General features: G+C 43.0%; 1 protein-coding gene across 3 annotated transcripts; it reads right to left on the reverse strand.

The window, feature by feature from the left end:
* Positions 1-1794: 1794 nt before the first annotated feature.
* LOC309574243 (SERTA domain-containing protein 2-like) lies at positions 1795-16275 on the reverse strand. Of its 3 annotated transcripts, XM_082283709.1 has the most exons (4): positions 14764-15522; positions 14182-14280; positions 13102-13220; positions 1795-5358 (listed from the first exon to the last, which is right to left on the reverse strand). In XM_082283709.1, the coding sequence occupies exon 4, from the start codon at positions 5352-5354 to the stop codon at positions 4503-4505; it is 852 nt and encodes a 283-aa protein (XP_082139835.1). In that variant the 5' UTR covers positions 5355-5358; positions 13102-13220; positions 14182-14280; positions 14764-15522; the 3' UTR covers positions 1795-4502. The 3 variants fall into 3 exon arrangements, with proteins under 3 accessions (XP_082139835.1, XP_082139834.1, XP_082139836.1); XM_082283708.1 differs by lacking the exons at positions 14182-14280; positions 14764-15522 and adding an exon at positions 16152-16275; XM_082283710.1 differs by lacking the exon at positions 14764-15522 and having other exon boundaries at positions 14182-14637.
* Positions 16276-17977: the final 1702 nt, after the last annotated feature.

The following is a 17977-nucleotide window of genomic DNA, read 5'->3' on the forward strand; positions in this document are numbered from 1 at the left end:
ATTTTGAATAGCTCAAAATTAGTTTGCCACTAATTTATAACGCATCTTCCTCACAGACCTAATGGATAGGTTATTTAATTTTGTGTATTTTACTGTTGCTTGTGCTGGAAATTAGTCTTTTAAAGTGTCACTTCAAGCACACAGATTACAGAGCTGGACAGAGCACTCTGTGTAGCACCCAGACCTCCACAGCGAGCTGTTTGAAGCAGCACTGCACTGAGCTGTGCTGCTCTGAATGCTTTTTAGTTCAGATCGTTCAGCACGGCTAAGATCGATGCAAGTGTATGAAAACCTACACCATCTTTAAACAGTCTCAGCTTGCTCTGAAAGCCTCAAAAATATTTTCTTAAAACACTGAACTGCAGCACACCCTCGTAAGGCAGCGTTTTCTGCTGCCACGGGCACAGGCTCAGCTCTGTGCTGCAGCATCCGTAGCAGCTTCCTCGGGAGTGAGTCAGTCAGAGCGCTGATGGCACGGTGGTCACACCACCGGATTTCTGTGCAGTTCCTCCTAAACCTGTTGCTTTTCACACTGTGGTCAGCAGGCTGCAGGACAAAGGGAGGAGGAAGTCCGTAAGCAGCAGCCACTGCAATCTCATCAGTGAAAGCTGCTGGAGAATGCTCCGTTATGCCTCAATGTGTATGATATGACTGCTTTTTCCCCCCTTAAAATGGAGGGAATTTGATGTAACTCTTAGAATGGTACATAAAGAGGCTCCTCTTTACGGAAATGATTAAAAATGAGGGGAAATGGTGATTCTGCCTCAATTTAAAATAAACCTTGAAGCTCATTTTACAAGAGTCAGGATCTCGTTTTAAAAGTCCACAACAGGAAGAGGATGGAAACCTCTAAACCTGAAGCTGCTGGATTGATTTGTACGAGCAGCCTTTCACTAGCCCAGAGTGGCAGGGCTTTTGTCCAGCCTGACCAGCACGCAGGCCTGAAGAGTCACCACTCCACGTGTCAAGGACACTTGTATCTGACACTTGCTTTCAGGCACAGCAACCCTTGAAGGCACACCAAGAACTGCAGGGGCTGCGAGCACCTCACACGGCACTGGAGACAAAGCCCAGAGGACAGCTAAGCGCTAAGAACACGTGGCACCTGTTCCCAACAGGAATGCCCCCGCCCCACCGGCTGGAAAAACGCTCTGTGAGCCATCCCTTGTTTGGTTACAAAGGGGACGTGAGGGTGTAGTGTTTTTTAGGAAAATTAAGAGCAGGAGCAAAGCTGCAGCTTAGATATTAATAGCTGATACAGACAAAGCCTTGTGGTAAATGAGTATAACATTATTAGAAGATTCCAAATTCCAAACTGCAGACTCAGGCTCCCAAGCTGGGAGGAGATGATGCTGTGTAAGACAATGACCACTGAGCAATGATCATGAAGATCCCAAACTTTAACATTATTATGGGTACTATTATTGTATAGGCATAACTGCCCAGGAACTTCAGTGTTCACAGTCCCTCACTGGAGGCACCCAGCTCAGGCTGCGGTGCTTCCCTAAAGGAATCCAGCTTCAGGGTTTGTGGAAACCTCATGTCCAACGCTGTTATGCTGCCTGGCATGCGAAAGTTCTGTACAGGTTTGTAAGGTGTCTAGTATTCCTACAGACAAGGGATGGGGAAGAGGGGGTGTGTGGAGAAGGAAAAAAGGTTCAAAAGCCCAGGGAAAATGTTACGTCTTTGTGAGTAAAAGACCGAAGGAAGGGTGGCAAGGTGCCATAGATTTTTTTTATGCTTTGGTTTTAAAACAGTCAAATACTGAAGGCTCCAAAATATAACTGGTTTAAATGCAAAACTGTGGCTTTTATTTCCAAACATACAATAAATAGGTCCACCACAACTAGCCTCTAACTTCATTTTACATGGAAGGATTTTAAAATTAGTTTGTGCATATTTAAAAATTAAACTTCCCTTTGCACATAATTCCAAACATAACTGAACTGCATTACACACCAGCTCATGGTCTTGGCACTGTGACACAAGCAACCAATTAGAAACAGAGCTCTGTAGCCAGGACTTGAACAAAAACTGCATTTCAAATTGTTGATAAAAGATCTACCAACAATTTAATATTTTTCTGCAGAATACAAAAAACTTTAGTATGTAAATGTTGAAAAGCAAGTTGTCTTCTCTTCTGTTTCTGTAGAGACTGCAAGGTAAGTGGATTTATTAAGTGTTCACTATTTGCTATATGATACAATTTTCATACCAAAATATCTTTACTGCATAGTAACATTCCATATTTTCAAATGCTAAAAGAGATTAGATGCAGTCTTTTTATTTTATCCCTCATCACTGAATTTAAAGACATTTTTAACCGCATCTCTGCTTCATCACAGTGCAGAAGGCCCTTAATATTTCAAGGATTTATTCAGTCATATTTTTAATACAAAAGTAGAGGCTGAGGAAAAGCCAGAGTAGTCTATACACAATGCACAGTCTGTGTACATTCTGAAGCTGTACCTCTTCAAGAACTAGTTATACACTCTTCAAACAAATCCCTTTATCCAGCAATTCAAAATACTTTAGATCAGAAGTTTTATATTAGAATCAATACAATATATGCATATAAATACATTTATACCCTTCGGTTGCTAAACAACCCAGATGGCTGCGAGGATGACCTGAAATGGTTCTCCGTTGGCCTGGGATACCAGATTATGTCGGCAGCTAACTGTTAACCAAGAGAGTCACAGTAAGAAATGGTTATCTCTGCACAAGGTAGGTGTGCCACAGCATCAGTTAAGACTAGAAATACCAGGTGACATCCTGGCCCCTTCAACAGGGCAGGATTTCAACTTTTGTGAGATGCAACACACAGGCAACATTTTTTCCCTCTGCCGACGCTCCGTTCGTAAAAAGTCTCAGCAGAACAAAAACCCAAAAAATACAACAAACCAAAGCAAAGGTTTTAAAACTGCAAGTTTCCAAGACAGGTGCTGCAGCTTTCAAGAACAAAGTAAAAGTTTTATAATTAAAAAACAAGGAAAAAAAATAACAAAACCCAAACCAAAAAGCAATGTGCAAGTGTGAAACTCAGAAGACGATAGCAGGGATCGATCTAGACCTCGGTTCAGGCTGAAACACGGAACCCAAAATGCCTTATGGAAAAACAGTTCTCACTGCAAATCTCATCTCCAGCTGAGGAGGGTGTTTGTGTATCTGTATAAAAACACCCCTGCTCCACCCAAGACAGCCCGGGCAACAGCTCGAGGGTTCCAAAGCCCAGGTGGTCCCAGCCCCTGGGAGGGACAGAGCCACCTGCACCGACTCCCCACAGCCCCAGAGGTGCCCCAGGGGCTGTCCCAGCAGTGGGCACTGCTGCAGCAAGAAGTGTTCTCAGCGTGGCTTCTGAAAGGATGCAGAAATGTTGGCTCTCTGAGTATCCTCCAAAGGTGCTAGAGGTTTTAAGTTTGAAGCGTTTCTTCCCACAATGCCAGGTATACAAATGTGTATCTTTTTAAATAATATTGCACATAAAAATCATCTTAAAATTTGTAGTGAAAGCAGGGTTGAAGGACAGTGTTTTCCAAAAGAGAATAAAAAGCTACCTGTACATAGTAAGTTTTAATTTAAAGAACGCCAAGATTATTCAAAATCTAAGCACATAATACTGACAGAAAAACGTTAAATTGCACAATCTACATATAAATTAATTTGTAAATACTTAAAAGTTTTTAAACATTGAATAACCTCGATTTCACAAATCAGCTAGGTCACTGTCAAAGGATCAACTTAATGAGTTAGAAGTACTTTCCCCCAGAAAAAAACAGAAACAAAAAGATTTGCAGTCTCAGATGAAGCATTGGAAAGTTAAAGCATTTCAGCTCAGAGGTAGTGCTAAACACATCCAACTAGAAGTCCATTATATTTGAACTATGATGAAATAACGTAGTAAAATGTAGAAAGACTATAAAATTTACAAAAATAAATAGTTCTGAATGCTTTAGAAAATGCAAGAGACTTTGTTGGTACGTGTCTTGATCTGCTTTTCTGACCAAAAGAAAGCAAAGCGTGTCTCATTTTTAAAATATACCCATCTCTAGTAACGTGTCTGCAATCCACACAATCTAACTCTGCAACTTGACAGATGCCAGCTTGGCATAGACTCTGATATTAAAAATAAAGTGGAGGCTTTGTAAAAGATCACCTCATATGAAATTTGCTTTGCATGTAAATTCTTCTGTCAAATTAAAAATTGCACATAAAAAAGTTTATTGAAAGAGGCATGAGGGGTGATGAGGGTTATGTGCCCATTGTTCCACATACACCCTGGAAGGAAAATGATGATTGCACAGTTCTGATAAATAAATTTTTTTTAAAAAAATCTGCCACTTTGTTGGTTTATAAGTTTTGGAATCATTTAGAAAATCCTACTATGGACAAATTATTATTTAGTTTGCTTTTTAAAGAATTCTTTACAACTTTTCCAGTGGCTTTTATCCTGAAACCAAATGAAAGTGGCAGTTTAAAAGTATCTTTGGGTAAAACAAGTATCAGGATCCAACCAGAATTTCCATGATGTGGTCCAACTCACTCAGATCTGTTCTACATATCTGAATGTTGTTTGCTGAAGAAGAATTACAAGATGGAAAGGTTTTCAATGGTTCTTCTGTAGCAAGAGATGGTGATCTGGGTGGCATTAGTGGAGGGCAACAGAAGTCTGAATCATACATTGAAGTGTCAATATCTTCAAATATGTCATCTATTGCCAAATCCTTCAAGTAACTGGTTGAATTTGAAATCTCAAAGGAACCAAACACGCATTCAGCTCCCTTCAAATCCTGTCTATCATCTTCTAGTTTCAGACCAGTATTTTCTGGAAACTTTGGCTGGTCATCTCCAGTAGGAACCAGACAAGTAGGTGGGCTGATATCTTCTACAAAGTCTAAATCCTTCAGAATAGATGAAATAGCAGATGACATGTCATCGTCTGAAACGATCAGCAGGCTGTTTTCAATGGGGTCTTCCACAGACCGCAGCTCACAACAGTGAGACTCTTGCTGACCAATACCGGAAGGCAACTGAAGGGCAATCCCAGGTGACTCCATCCCTGTGTAGCTGTGAGAAGCAGGAGCAATGCCAGGGCAGATATTCACTGGCTGCTGGTTACTCTCTTGCCTCATCTCCTCCTGGATCTGCCGCACGGTGTTGGCGATGAGGACAGAGCGGTGCAGGTTCGGCTCCACCAGCATTTTGTACGTCTGTAACTTGGTGAGGCACATGTTGAGCACCAGCTGCCTCTTGAGTGGGTATGGCAGACTTCGACTGGAATCAAAGGCACTCGAGAGACCAGCCATGTTCTCCTCATAGTCACTCAGCTTGCGCTTTAGGCCTCTCCCCAACATGAACCTGGAAGACAGAAATTATGAATAACCCCGGGCAGGCCCAAGAGACAATTCTGAAAAGCTTGTAGTGTACGACGTATCGGTTAACTTAAGACTTCTGATGTCACAGAACATCAAGAGACGGAATGAAATCCTACACAATACTACTTCTGTTGACAAGATACACTTTCCAGCTATATTGTTTAATGGCAACTTTTTTTCCTAAACAGAAGGCACGGAAGAAATACACTAACTCTTTTTTTAAAAAGCTACGTACTTCTAAGTATATCTGACTGTCCATATGAAATAAAATAGATGCTTATATTAAGGATCCAACAACTATACAGAATATTTAATCACTTCCATTTTAATATTCATTCTTGGGTACATCAGGTAAGATTTCAAAGCTAGTTTACAACACCCATTTCGATCTCATTAAGGCATTCTAATGTCTTGCCCAGTGTCCCTGAGAACTCTCTATAGGAATGATTTTTCTCCTTTTTCTTTGGTGACCCAAAATTGTTTTACAGCAAGACCAACAGCAGGGCCTCCCATGGGATCCTTTTATCCATTCCACAGGTTGGTAGTTTGGTTAAATGATGGGAGGAAATCTGGCTGGGCCACTGAGCTCACAGAAACACAGTCACTGCTCCTGGCTGCTGGTTCACAACCTGCTACTGACCTAAGTAACCTAAGCCATCAACTTCATACTAAGAACATCCGGCAGGAAGCTAACAAACAGCATTTTAAAGGTGACCAATTTTGGTAAATAGCTAGGAAAAAAAAATACAGAATTTAGTTGCATTCATTCTGCTTTGTGTGCTCTTGCACTGAAATACAGTAGGTCTAGAACAATGTAGTACAAAAACTGTACACACACACACATCTAAAATGTAAGTGATCCAAACAAATACCTGCTTGGATACTTTGCAATTACCATCCCAAGTGTGAAGTGTTTTACTAAGGACAACAAGCCCAATGCAATCACTCATATAAACTCAGAAAAGGAGTATACTGTGCCCAGAAACACTGCTAAAATCTCAGTTACACACATTCTAAACTGTCTGTGAATACAGACACCTCAGTCCCAAACAATTTAAAAAAATTAAGCAATCGTAAATTAGACACCAGTGGCAGATTAGGGCAGATCCTTCATGCACAATGATCCAGACCCTGCGTGCTGCCGAGGGCCTCCCAACTTCCTTTTCATGTGAGCACTGGATACTGCCAGCAATAGCTCAGCTGATGGCCGCAGCTGCCAGCTGCTAGCCTGTTGCTAGACTTTTGGGGACAAGGAGAAGGCAGCAGGATAAAGCCTCTTTTACTTTCAGGATTTCTCCAGATTTGCAGGAAGCACGGCAGGGCTCCATGGCTACATCCATCTGCCCAGACAAGGCTGTTGGAGAACTCAGCTACTCTGGAGGAACAGAAAGCAAGCAAGCAGTGCATCCTCCTCAGCAAGACACACAAGAGAAAACAGACAGCAGCTACAGGAGTTTAACTGTCAGACTTCTCAATTGTACGCACTTTTTTTTTTGAAGGACATATCTGGATGAAATTCAACTTGTCCTATGACTGCATTTTTACTTAGGAGGGAGTAGTCTGGCCTATCTTCAGTTCACTAACATAGTCACTCTTGAAACAGCAACAAAGTTTAATTACTTGCAATTTTACCAGTGCTGCAATTTCTTAACTTTGGAACTCTGTTTTTCTCCAAAGTTTTCTGCTAAACTGCCACAGCACCAGCTGAATCTCTTTAAAAACCAGGTGTCTGGATGTGGTGTGCCAGTTCACCGGGGTCATCTTCCCACACTGATCACCTATTGCTCTCCCTCTCCAGCACTCCATTAACAGCCAGTACCGAGCACTCCATTACAACAAAATCAGAACAAATCTGGATACAAACTTCAGGCACAAAATATAATAATGAAGTATTCTGGGGAGGCAGTGTCTGTGTCAGGCATCCTCAGTCAAACTACTGAAAATACTGTCAATAACTGATAATTTTTGACACAATCTATGGAAAATCACAATTATGCAGGACAAGTAGACTGTTGCTAAATATACCAACTCTCATCATGAAGACAAGCATTTATGCAAATCATAAAAGACTCACAAAATTGTGAACTCTCCATTTTAAGTAGCATGTAAATGTTGTGTACTACCTAAGGCATTACCTCATAGCATCACTATAAGAACAAAAATTATGCATCAAAAAGGCTATTCCTTCACTAAGCACCATCATTCCCACGTACTGCCCACTAGTGGGGTTTTTCTGCTTGTTTTGTTTTTATTTTTTTTTCTCTCAATTAATTAAACAGACCAAACTTTACATCCATAAGGGAATGAAGTTATGACCACGCAGGAAACAGCAATTCTGACATTTCATACATTCAGAATGTTTGATTTTGATAATTTACTGCTTTTAGTATTTTTTTGAAATATACATTTACACTTTGTTAGGCACACAGGACATATACTATTCTTATCTCTTTGAATTATATAAATAACATTAATTCCTAACATCTCAAAAATGTGCTAGTATTTAAATTCTGTAAGCAAGCTTAAAGAGCAAGCAGACTATGATATGCAAGGATGTATAATTTCACAGGAACAACTTAAAATGACACGTTTTACTTTTCAATTCAAACAGTAGTCTAGTTAGACTAAATACTTCATGCTCACATAGGCAGGCACCCTTCTTTTCATTCCTTAAATTTCCTTCATAAAATTTGTCCCAGAGCATTTAAGAAATATGTAACAATGCTCCAGCATGACAGCACTTGACTATAAAAATGAAGTGCAAGAAACACTATTTGCTCCAACTTCAAAATGTTTCTACTTAATGTACTCCCCACTCTCAAGATGTTTTTTAAAATACACAAACATAGTACTACCTTACATTTTAGAAACTCTATCTAAATTTGATTTTTTTTTTCCTAACAGGAAGGATCCCTAACTCTTCCTCCAGGAGCTAGATGACTTCAAAGGTTACACAAAAATTTGGAAAAGGCTAATAAAAACCAGAGTACCATTGGTACAGGGGATTTAAAAATTACTAGTGTCATGGTTGCTACAGGAGACATTAAATTTCAGTTCTTGTCAAACACACTCAGCTGCTGACCTACAAAAGACACAAAGCCCCTTTGTTACCAGCTAATCAACATTTTATCAGGCGTTTTGCTTTACTTTCTAACACAAGAATTTCTGACGGGATCAGATCCTTAACAAACTATTGTGTATTTTCTGAGTAGCTTGTTCTTCTGTAGTGCTGCATATCGACATCTCACCCCAAACCCAAAATTCAGTCAGATGCTCTCTTTCGCAGCATTACTTTGCAGCAGAAGATGCTGATGGCATTATTTAATTATGCAATGCTTACTCTAATTTTTGGTAGCAGGGCAAACAAGCAGCTGTGCACACACGAACCCCCAGAGCCCAGACGAGGAGCAGTGTCAGCCCTTCCATCAGCTGACACGAGGGCACAGCCAGCTCAGAGGAGCACAATCTGGGCACACTAAAGCACAATGAGTCTCCAGAAATTGCACTCTCCTTATTCCAACCTAATTCCAGGAACCTACTCAGATCTCAAAAAATTGGATCAAGTAGCAGGATTTTGGGATGTGCCAATCTGATAATTCTATAATTTGTAAGTAAATAAACTGAATAAAAATTAAAGTTTATGCCAACTTCAAATGTGAGGTCTGTACATAGCTGTTCAATTAAAAAAGGAGCAAGCTCTAAGTCACCCTCTTCTTGAACTTGAAAAAGTTCCACAACAAATTTTTTTTTTCGTTCAGATGACCTATTTTAGAATCTTTTGTCATGAAAAAAACAGGAACAATGAGGAACAACACATCTCAATTTTTTTTTCCTGGCATTTTCTCATTCTCTCTCATTATAGTAATGCAAACTGAGCCACAGGCTGTTTATGGCAGAATGCTTTTTAAATTAATTTTTCAGATATAGAGAAAAGAAAGCAAAGTGAACTCAGTATTTGGGAGTACCAAACTCTCTATTCACATGACTGAACTACAGTGGAGTCTACAGAGAAATTCTGCCCTGACAGCATGTTCCTCAGCTCCTTCCAGTCCTCCATGGAGGACATTTCATAGCAACTCCTCCCTGCTAAGATGGGAAGAAGCATCCAAGCACTGTAATCCTACACCATACCAGGGTTTGAAAAAACTTGGGAGGGAAGAGGCACATCCCTGGTTGGCAAATCCACACAATACCAAACAAACAGGCCTGGTTAGGGTGCAGCTACTCAGAAGAAACATTCCAGGCTACCAAGAAAAATTCACATTGCAACGTGTTGAGGACAATACAGGGCCCGTGCCACCATTTCAGCTCCATCTGTCACAGGGTCTGACAGTGCAGCTGTCACTGACACATGGTTGGGAAGTACAGCTGGGAACACTCTCAAGGAATAATGCAACATGTGAAAACCCTCAATTACTTCTATCTGGGCAAACTACTACTTAAAAACTTTTTTGGAAGATGAGGGAGAAGAACTGAAGAGCAAAGTTAAACAATGTTTAGAACTCAGGACCTCACAGAGCTTTAATTTTCAGCAGAGAAGAGCTTCACAAATAATGAGTGCATCAAACACAACTGCCATGGTTAGTATTGTCTGAACACGAACTTTCCATGCACAAAACAAGCACTGTAATCAACTACACAACAGTTATTTATTTACCATTAAATATGTTTAAATAGCAAGATAATCAATAAAGTACTTGGCCTTCACTATGCAGGTAAATATAATTTAATTCATAGTGGTTCCTTTTGGCTTTTCTTTTTAGAATATTATTGAATTCAGACTTGCTTGATCCTTTCTGTACAGCCACACTGTTGCATTTTTCAGTCCACGACTGTCTCAAAGTGAAATATTACTTTTTCTTACAGGACAAAAATACCAGCTTTGCAGATGTGCAAGCATCTCACGAGTGAAAGCTGCCTGTCCAGTTTGCAGTAATGCAACTTACGTATTAAAATCAAAATTAGAGACTCCTTGCTATTGTAATTTGGGCAATTCCCTTGCAAAGTCTCCTTTGTCTCATAACTGTAGAAACCATATAAGAGTAAAGACAGACAGAAGTCTCTCTGGGCTGTAGACTTGTGCTAGTGACTGACCAAAGATGGCTGATAAGCTGGTGTCCTGCCTCCCCTCTCTTCCACGGACACATCTCACAAGCACACATCTATCTGCAGGAAGTGCAAAGGAAGACAAACATCCCACAGTTACGGCTGTTTCCCAGAATTATTTGATGTATGCTGCATACTATTTCTGATGATAATGCTTCCCCTACCTGACACACATTTTAGCTTAGGCAACACAACTTCATGAATAGTTTTAATTAAGTGCTGGACTGGCTATTGGCTTATATTTCATGTAGAAGAAAGTGCACAAGAAAATGGAAAGGCTGAAGGTGCAGTTAACAGACACAGCACAAATCCCCTCCTCCCATCCGGGCTTAGGGCTGATCACTTGGACGTGCCTTACATAACACCATAAGCTGTCAGACCACACAGAACAGTGCCTCTGATCTGGGGTCCCCAGCAAGTGCTGGAGATCCCCACACAGCATCTCAGCTGTTACCAAGAGCAAGTGAGGGAAGGACTAAATGCTTTAGGAAACACCAAAGTAAAAAGCCATTTGGACCTGAAGACACTTTCAAATATACAAAAATGTGTTTAAGTCCATTGGCACCCCACCCCCCCTCTCAGCCCTGCCCCAGTTTAGCCAAGATGAGTAACTGCTGGAGAAGGCACAAGTGACTAAAAGTGTGCATACAGGGAGGAGAGCAGTCCTACAGGCTTACTCCCATACCTAAACTACTATGCAACAACTTCTTCACAGGAGTCAGAAATCACCAGAAAACAGCAGCTCAAAGAAAGGAGACTTAATGTCAACTTTTTAGTCAACAAATCTTGACCTATAACACACCCAAGTCTGGTACAAAGTAACTGGAACACAGAACCAAGATATGCTACTGTTCAGACTCAAGAAACCCCAACAAAAACAACAAACAAACCCAAAACCAAAAACAGACACACACCCCCCAATCCTGAAAACAAAACAGAAAAAGAATCCCACACCTAAGGATTTCCCCACACTTTGAAAGAAAGATTAGCCTGAATAGCATTCATTAGGTATAGGAAAGGAACGAGAGGAAGACTGAGTTTAGCAGAGAATTGTTCTGGAATTAATAACCTTCCCAGTGTAATTCACTATGTGTGGAAGTAGACAATAAAACTGTATCATACACAAATATTGTAGGAGCTGAAATGATGTTTAGGAAGCACTTGGAAGTTTTACCTTGATTTAGAAGTTAGTTTGAAACGCCCCACAACACCCTGCTTATGTTATGTCTAACTGGATCTGGAAAATTCCTGCACTTAAGGACATCTTTCTAAGTTCCTTACTCCCATTTCATTTCACAAAGCACTGATAAGAGCTTTCCTTTACAAACTATGGCAGCTAAGTTTCAGAGCATGACATTTCACTCTGGAGAAGGAACTCCTCTGTTAGGATCTGTACCTTCCACAGCTAAAACAAGTAGATCCAGGCTGTTCCCAAGAGTAAATGAACCACATTCTTAGCAGCTGATATCTAACACTAGAGTATAAGGGAGAGCTGCTGAGGCAGCTCCAGTGTTCCAGTGCTCAGTAGAGAGAAACTTTCATCCTTAAAAAACCCCCAAACTAAACCACTATCACTCTTGTCTGTCACTTGTGTATCTCATTCCACATTTACTAACAAAGCTCACATATATATTTTAATGACAATGTGTTTAGCAAAGTTTTTTCCAGGAATTTTGTGTGGATTTTTTTTTTTTAGTGGAACAAGGGCCTGGAATAATTTAAACTAAGGATCAATAGTAGCTGGCAAAAGCTAATACATGATCAAGAGTTACTAAACCTAGAAACTCCCACAGTAAAATGAAACTATAATTAAATGAGAATATAAAGCACTCATAAAGGAAACAACAAGAACCAAACCACCACGGTTCCACCAAAGCATCTCACTGGAGAGACAAAGGATCAATAGATCTGCAAATGCAACGACACACCTCTTCACAGCTTGTTCTAGCCAACTGAACAGTTCTCAATCCATTTTCCTTACCTTGCTTGCTTCGAATAGAGATACTGGATGCATTCACCTACATAACACTGACACGTGTTTTAAGAGTTACAGCGATCTAAAAGATCCACTAATAAAGGAACTTATAGCTTATTAAATATTAGAAACTGGCATGCCCATACTTTAACAGAAAAAAATGGACCATTAACAGTAAAAGCAAACAAGAAAAAAAAGCTCTTCTCCTGATAGAGGACTGTGCATTTATTCTTTCAGTTATCAAATCAGAAATCATTGAATTTTCTCTTGTAGCACACAACTTTACTTCAGTATCCCAAGACAAGATTGTAACACTCAATTTTAGCAGCTGAACAGTGAATTTCACTGTGAGATTTAAGCCTCAGTTAACCAATTTCCAAGAAAAATGGGATCTTACAGCAATATGCTTTGTTGCATTGTAATAATTCCCCCTTATAAAAAATGGTAATGGAAATTCAGAATGCTCAAGCCAAAGAGTTTATACTATCCAGTAAGTCTAAGCACCTCATTTTATATTACATATCCCGTTTTTAAAAGACATATCTCAGTTTACCATTCTAATCCACAAATAACATCTGCAGCCCATTATCAGAACGTGCCCTATGCCCAAAAGATACAATTTCATAAAAACATGCAAGTACTTACCCTTAGAAAACAGAAAGGAGTCCAGGCAGGAAGATTCTGGATTTTGCATAAAGCGTGGTCATCCAAGAGTCTTGAACTATCCCAGAGGCCAAGCCATCCACCGAGGTAGGATGAGGCGACTTAAGAGGAAAAACAAAACCAAACCAGAGTATTTAATTACTATGTGGTGGTTTTTATTTTTTTAAACCAGAAGTATTAAGCACACAATTCAATACAACTTTTTAAATCATTTGTGCTAAATTCTATTAAAACAGATAAACATGGGTAAAACCCCCTAAAGTTCATGAATACACTGAAATAAGAGGACTGAACAGTTTCACCTGGGAACACATAAAATGAGGAAATTATCTTTCATAAATTACAGAATGCTGATCCTCTAACTTTTAGGCTTTAGGATAAGGATTTGCATTGATATTTCTTCAGGTTATCAAACACCAATTTACAATTGTATTCATCTCCAAAATCACAAAATTAGGAGAGAGAATACAATGCACTGTGAAGAACTACATTTCAGAATTATCTCCTAACACTTACAGGCTGCAAAAGCAGTTAAGATTTTAATTTAATTTCCCAACATTCCTCTATTTCAGCATATACAAAACCAGCATGAGAAGATATGTGACAAGGTGTCCTATGATTGTGTCTAATATTCCGTGTGGCACCATTTCCATCAAAACCCTAATATAATCATGGATTAACTCAAGGTATTGGAAACTGGGAAATATGAAAAGGCTGAAGTGACAGTAAACTATGCACTAGGCTAGGAGATGTGGAGGGAATTGCATGATCCATGCTCTTGAGGTCTCACCTCCACCTGGAGAATCAAATAGTTGTGAATTCCAAGAATTAAAGCCCTTGCAGGGGCTAACAGCCTGCAGCCAGGATTGGATGTGACATGCCTGTTTGTGCACATCACACACACAGACACCTGACCCAGCTATGGCAAACTGCCTCACAAATGCACCACAGGAGCAAGGATCAGTACTATCCAGATAAACACAGTCCTTCATGATCAAAAATCAAGAGTTCATACATTATTTCACGAATCTTAAAATAATACATAGTGAAAGGCAGTCTTACATTCAGACAGACGGGCAAGTAAACGCCTACAGTGCATCTTACATAGCAACTCATAGCCTGATGCTACCAAAGGGCTCCTCCGCTTACAGAAGCTTGGAACTGTAAAGATGCAGCAAAACAGCAGTAAAATGCCCGTGACCTAAGCAAGCCAAACCTAACCCACAGCAACAAACACATTAACATCTCCCTCCTCCTCCTCCTCAAAGCTGACTTCTTTCCCAGTATAAGGAAATCCATGCTATCTGTAAATAATAACAATTAAAAAAAAAGCCCCAAACAAAGAGACAAACGAAGATTCATAACCTATTTGCTCTGAAACAGCGGACTTCAGATGGTCACTATTGAGGTTCATTAAAGTGTACTGGCTAGGTCACAGACAGAGGTGTGCAGTCACTGCATTTTCTATTCACTGAATATAAAAACACATGTTTTAGAATTTTAGGGTTTTTTTAACGCTAAAACAACTTCACAAAGCTAACAAGCATACTAAAATGTTGAAAAGTTTTAGATTTTAGCACCTTAGTTAAGAAACCCCAAACCCAACAAAATTAGAACCACTGGATAAAAAAATAGTACTGTTACTTGTATTTTAGAAGTCCAATATTTTGCTAGAAGGAGATCAAGTCAAGAAGTTTTCAAATTTAATTTCTTTATTATATACTTCAAAGGATTCCTGCAGAAGTAACTGTGGAAGTTGTGACTTTTGCCCTGTATGATTTCACACTGGGATGAGTGTCAGGAAGAAGTACAGAGGTAAGATTATTAGGTTTAGTTTTTACAATCTGTTAGGAAAAAAAAAGACAACTATAGAAGACACAGAGTAGCTGTACATCACTATGAATTTTATGTCTAGTGGATTACTTTTTGTTTCTTCACAAATGCACCCCATTTAGGACCTGTTTAGGGGTAACTTTAGAATTTTGAGATTACAGCATCATTTCAATGTTAATGGTATTTCCCCCATTGCAGCTAACTGCCTGAACGACAGAATTTTAGCCATATCAAAAATAAAGTGGAAAATTACTGCGTAACGCTCCTACCCATGCTTTTAGAAACTAGCATTCCAACACAGTTTGAAAAATTCCAGGCCTAACTAGGGCAGAAATTATTAACTGTACCTATCTGCGAGCTTAATCTGCAATATGCATAAAAGAGACCAATTTTATGCTCCTCCACTCCTATCCACCTGCTGGTAGCCCAGACTAACGCGCATTTACTGAGCCAAACAAAACCTGCTGTTAAAAATGTAACTGCAGCATATACATAAGTCGCAACTACCAAGGGGCAGCGATCAGGAGTGCCAGGATGGAAACGCTCGGATTCAGGGAAAGCCCTTTCCTGCCGCCCTCCCGCAGCCGCTCCCACGGCTCCTGCCACCATTTGGCCTTTGTGGAAGGAGTGTCGGTGCTTCCTGCCGGCGTCCCGCCTCCCCCCCCCTCACAGCGGCCGTGGGCAGCGGTAACCAGAGACAACCTTGGGCTTCCCGAGCTGCGAAAAGTTACACTCCTCCCCCTTCCTCCGCCCGGCTCGCTCAGACCCCGGCCGGGCTAATTATAACTGCGCGAACAACTTCCACCGCCGGCCGCGCTCCGGGCGCTCCCCCCGCGCCCAGCCCAGCTCCCCGGGGCCGCCGTGCCCGCACCCCGGCCTCGCTGTGCCCCCCGCACCCAGCTCAGCTTCCCGGGACCGCCGTCCCTCCGCACCGCGCCGCGCAACCCCGGGGCCCGCCGTCCGCTCCACCTGTCCCTGCTGTCCCCTCCTCTCCCACCGCACCACCGGGTGCCACCCCACCCCTCACCGGCAGAGCGCCCCCCCCCCCCCCCCGCCCCGTCGGGGCTCCCGCCGCGCCCGCCTTGGCCTCTCGCCGTGCCCGGCCGTCACCCCGCGCCCGCCGCTGCCCTCCCCCTGCCCCCGGTTCCCAGCCCCGCGCCCTCCCGCCGCCTCCTGCCGTCTTCCGACCGGCGCCCCACCTGGGAGCAGAGGAACCCCCGTTCCTTCGCAGCCGGCCGAGCTCCCTCCCTTCGGCGGGGCTGGGACTCCGGCCGGGAGGAGGCGGAGGCAGCGCCACCCCCGCCGGGCCCCGGCAGCCTCCGCTCCGCCCTTCCCTCCGCCCGCGGCTCCCGCGGCGGGGCGCGTGGGGGCGCTGCGTGCGGCGCGCGCGCCAGCTGCCCGCCCTCCCATTGGCCGGCGGCCCTTTCAACCTGCCCGGCAACCATTTTCTGACTGGCGGGCGAGCCGGGGGGGCGGGGCTACGGCTGGCCCCGCGGTGCCGCCCAATGAGAGAGCCGGGAGCGCCGGGGAGGGCGGGGCCGCGCGCCGGCCTGGCCCAATGGGGACATGGGCGCCGCCGAGTCCCGCGGCCCCCGGTGCGGCGCTCCGGGGCTGGCCCCGCCCGTGCTGGCGGCGGCGGCGGAGCGGCCGGGCCGGGCTGGGCCGGGCTCGGCGCAGCACTGCTCCGCACTGCTCCGCCCGCCGTTGCTGCCGCCGCACCTTGCACCTTGAAACCTCCGCGGAGCCGCCGGCCAGCCCGGACCCAAGCCCAGAACCACCGCCCCCCGCCTTTTTTTTTTTTTTTTGTATAAGCTCGCTGTCCGTCTATGACCAAAACTACCAAATTTCAGTAAAAGGCACGCCCAGGGCCTCCACAGAGCAGCGTTCTTACAACGCCCGGTGCCAGGGCTGTTGGGAAACGAGGCGCACACGTCTCCCGACCAGCCCTAGAGCTACGTCAAACATTGCACAATTCTACCATGAATATTCACTTGATTTTTTTTTTTTTTTCCCAAAGATGAAGTGGTTTTAGCCATGCTCAAACCTCGTATTTGCTTTTCACGGGGATTTGCGTAATCAAGTTACATTGGCACGAGTGTTTGTACAAACCAGATTTCAAAATCTGACATTGAAGTATTTGCAAAGATTGATTTTGAGCTTTTGTGGAACCCTGCCATGGGTTGGTTACCTGATGCATCCACAAAAAGCTGCTTGATCTAAACCTGTCTCTGAAAGAGCCAATCTCTAGGACAGTAAAACCAAACAAAACTCAAGGACATTTGCACATAGGTTCCTACACTGAAGGCGAGCACAGACCAAGTTCACACACAAGGTTCCATGTGAATCTTATAAATACTACGGAAACATTTGCAATTGTCTGGTGGAGATACACTACAACTTCGATGAAAGGTCAGATGCTTTTTGTGATTATTCAGCAAAGGAATAAACCCTCAGGTCCAACAGATTTTTTTAAACCCTCAGGTCCAACAGATTTTAACCCTTGTGTCTCCTGATGGGCACTTCTGAAGGGGTAGGAGTGTCCAAGGCCTGACCCAAATGCAGGGGTGAAGGGAGTGAGACAGAAAGCCAGAGCTGACCCCTGCGGGTCCCTCACTGAGGGCAAAGGGATCGTCTCTCCAGGCCACATCTCTCCTGCAGCATGGTGCCCCCCATTCCTCGGCCGCAGCTGTGCTCTGACCTCACTGCTGGGGGTCACGGAGCACAGAAGGGGAGTGAGTGCTGCCGTGAGAAGCACTAATGAATCCTTTTTGACACGCTGCCGGAGCTGTGTCACCTCTCCGAATGGCTGAGGGGTGACACCCCGACCCTCATGGTCCATCTGCTGCACCAAGTCTAAGTGCAGGACTAGTGTCAGCACTGAGGAGGAGGAGTGGACCAAACATCTCCCCCATACCCCTTCCCTTCCCACCACACCCTGTGGCTTCAGTGGAGGAGTAACTCTGAGATGCTCAGGATTCTTCTGTCTGCTAAAGTCAGCCAGACAACCAGGAGTATTGCATCAGGA

Source organism: Coloeus monedula (genome assembly GCF_965178545.1).
Source record: "Coloeus monedula genome assembly, chromosome: 6".
NCBI lineage: Eukaryota > Metazoa > Chordata > Aves > Passeriformes > Corvidae > Coloeus > Coloeus monedula.

Bases quoted from the DNA above. Each gene is read 5' to 3' on its own strand.
- LOC309574243 (XM_082283708.1), bottom strand. From the start codon at position 5,354: ATGTTGGGGAGAGGCCTAAAGCGCAAGCTGAGTGACTATGAGGAGAAC.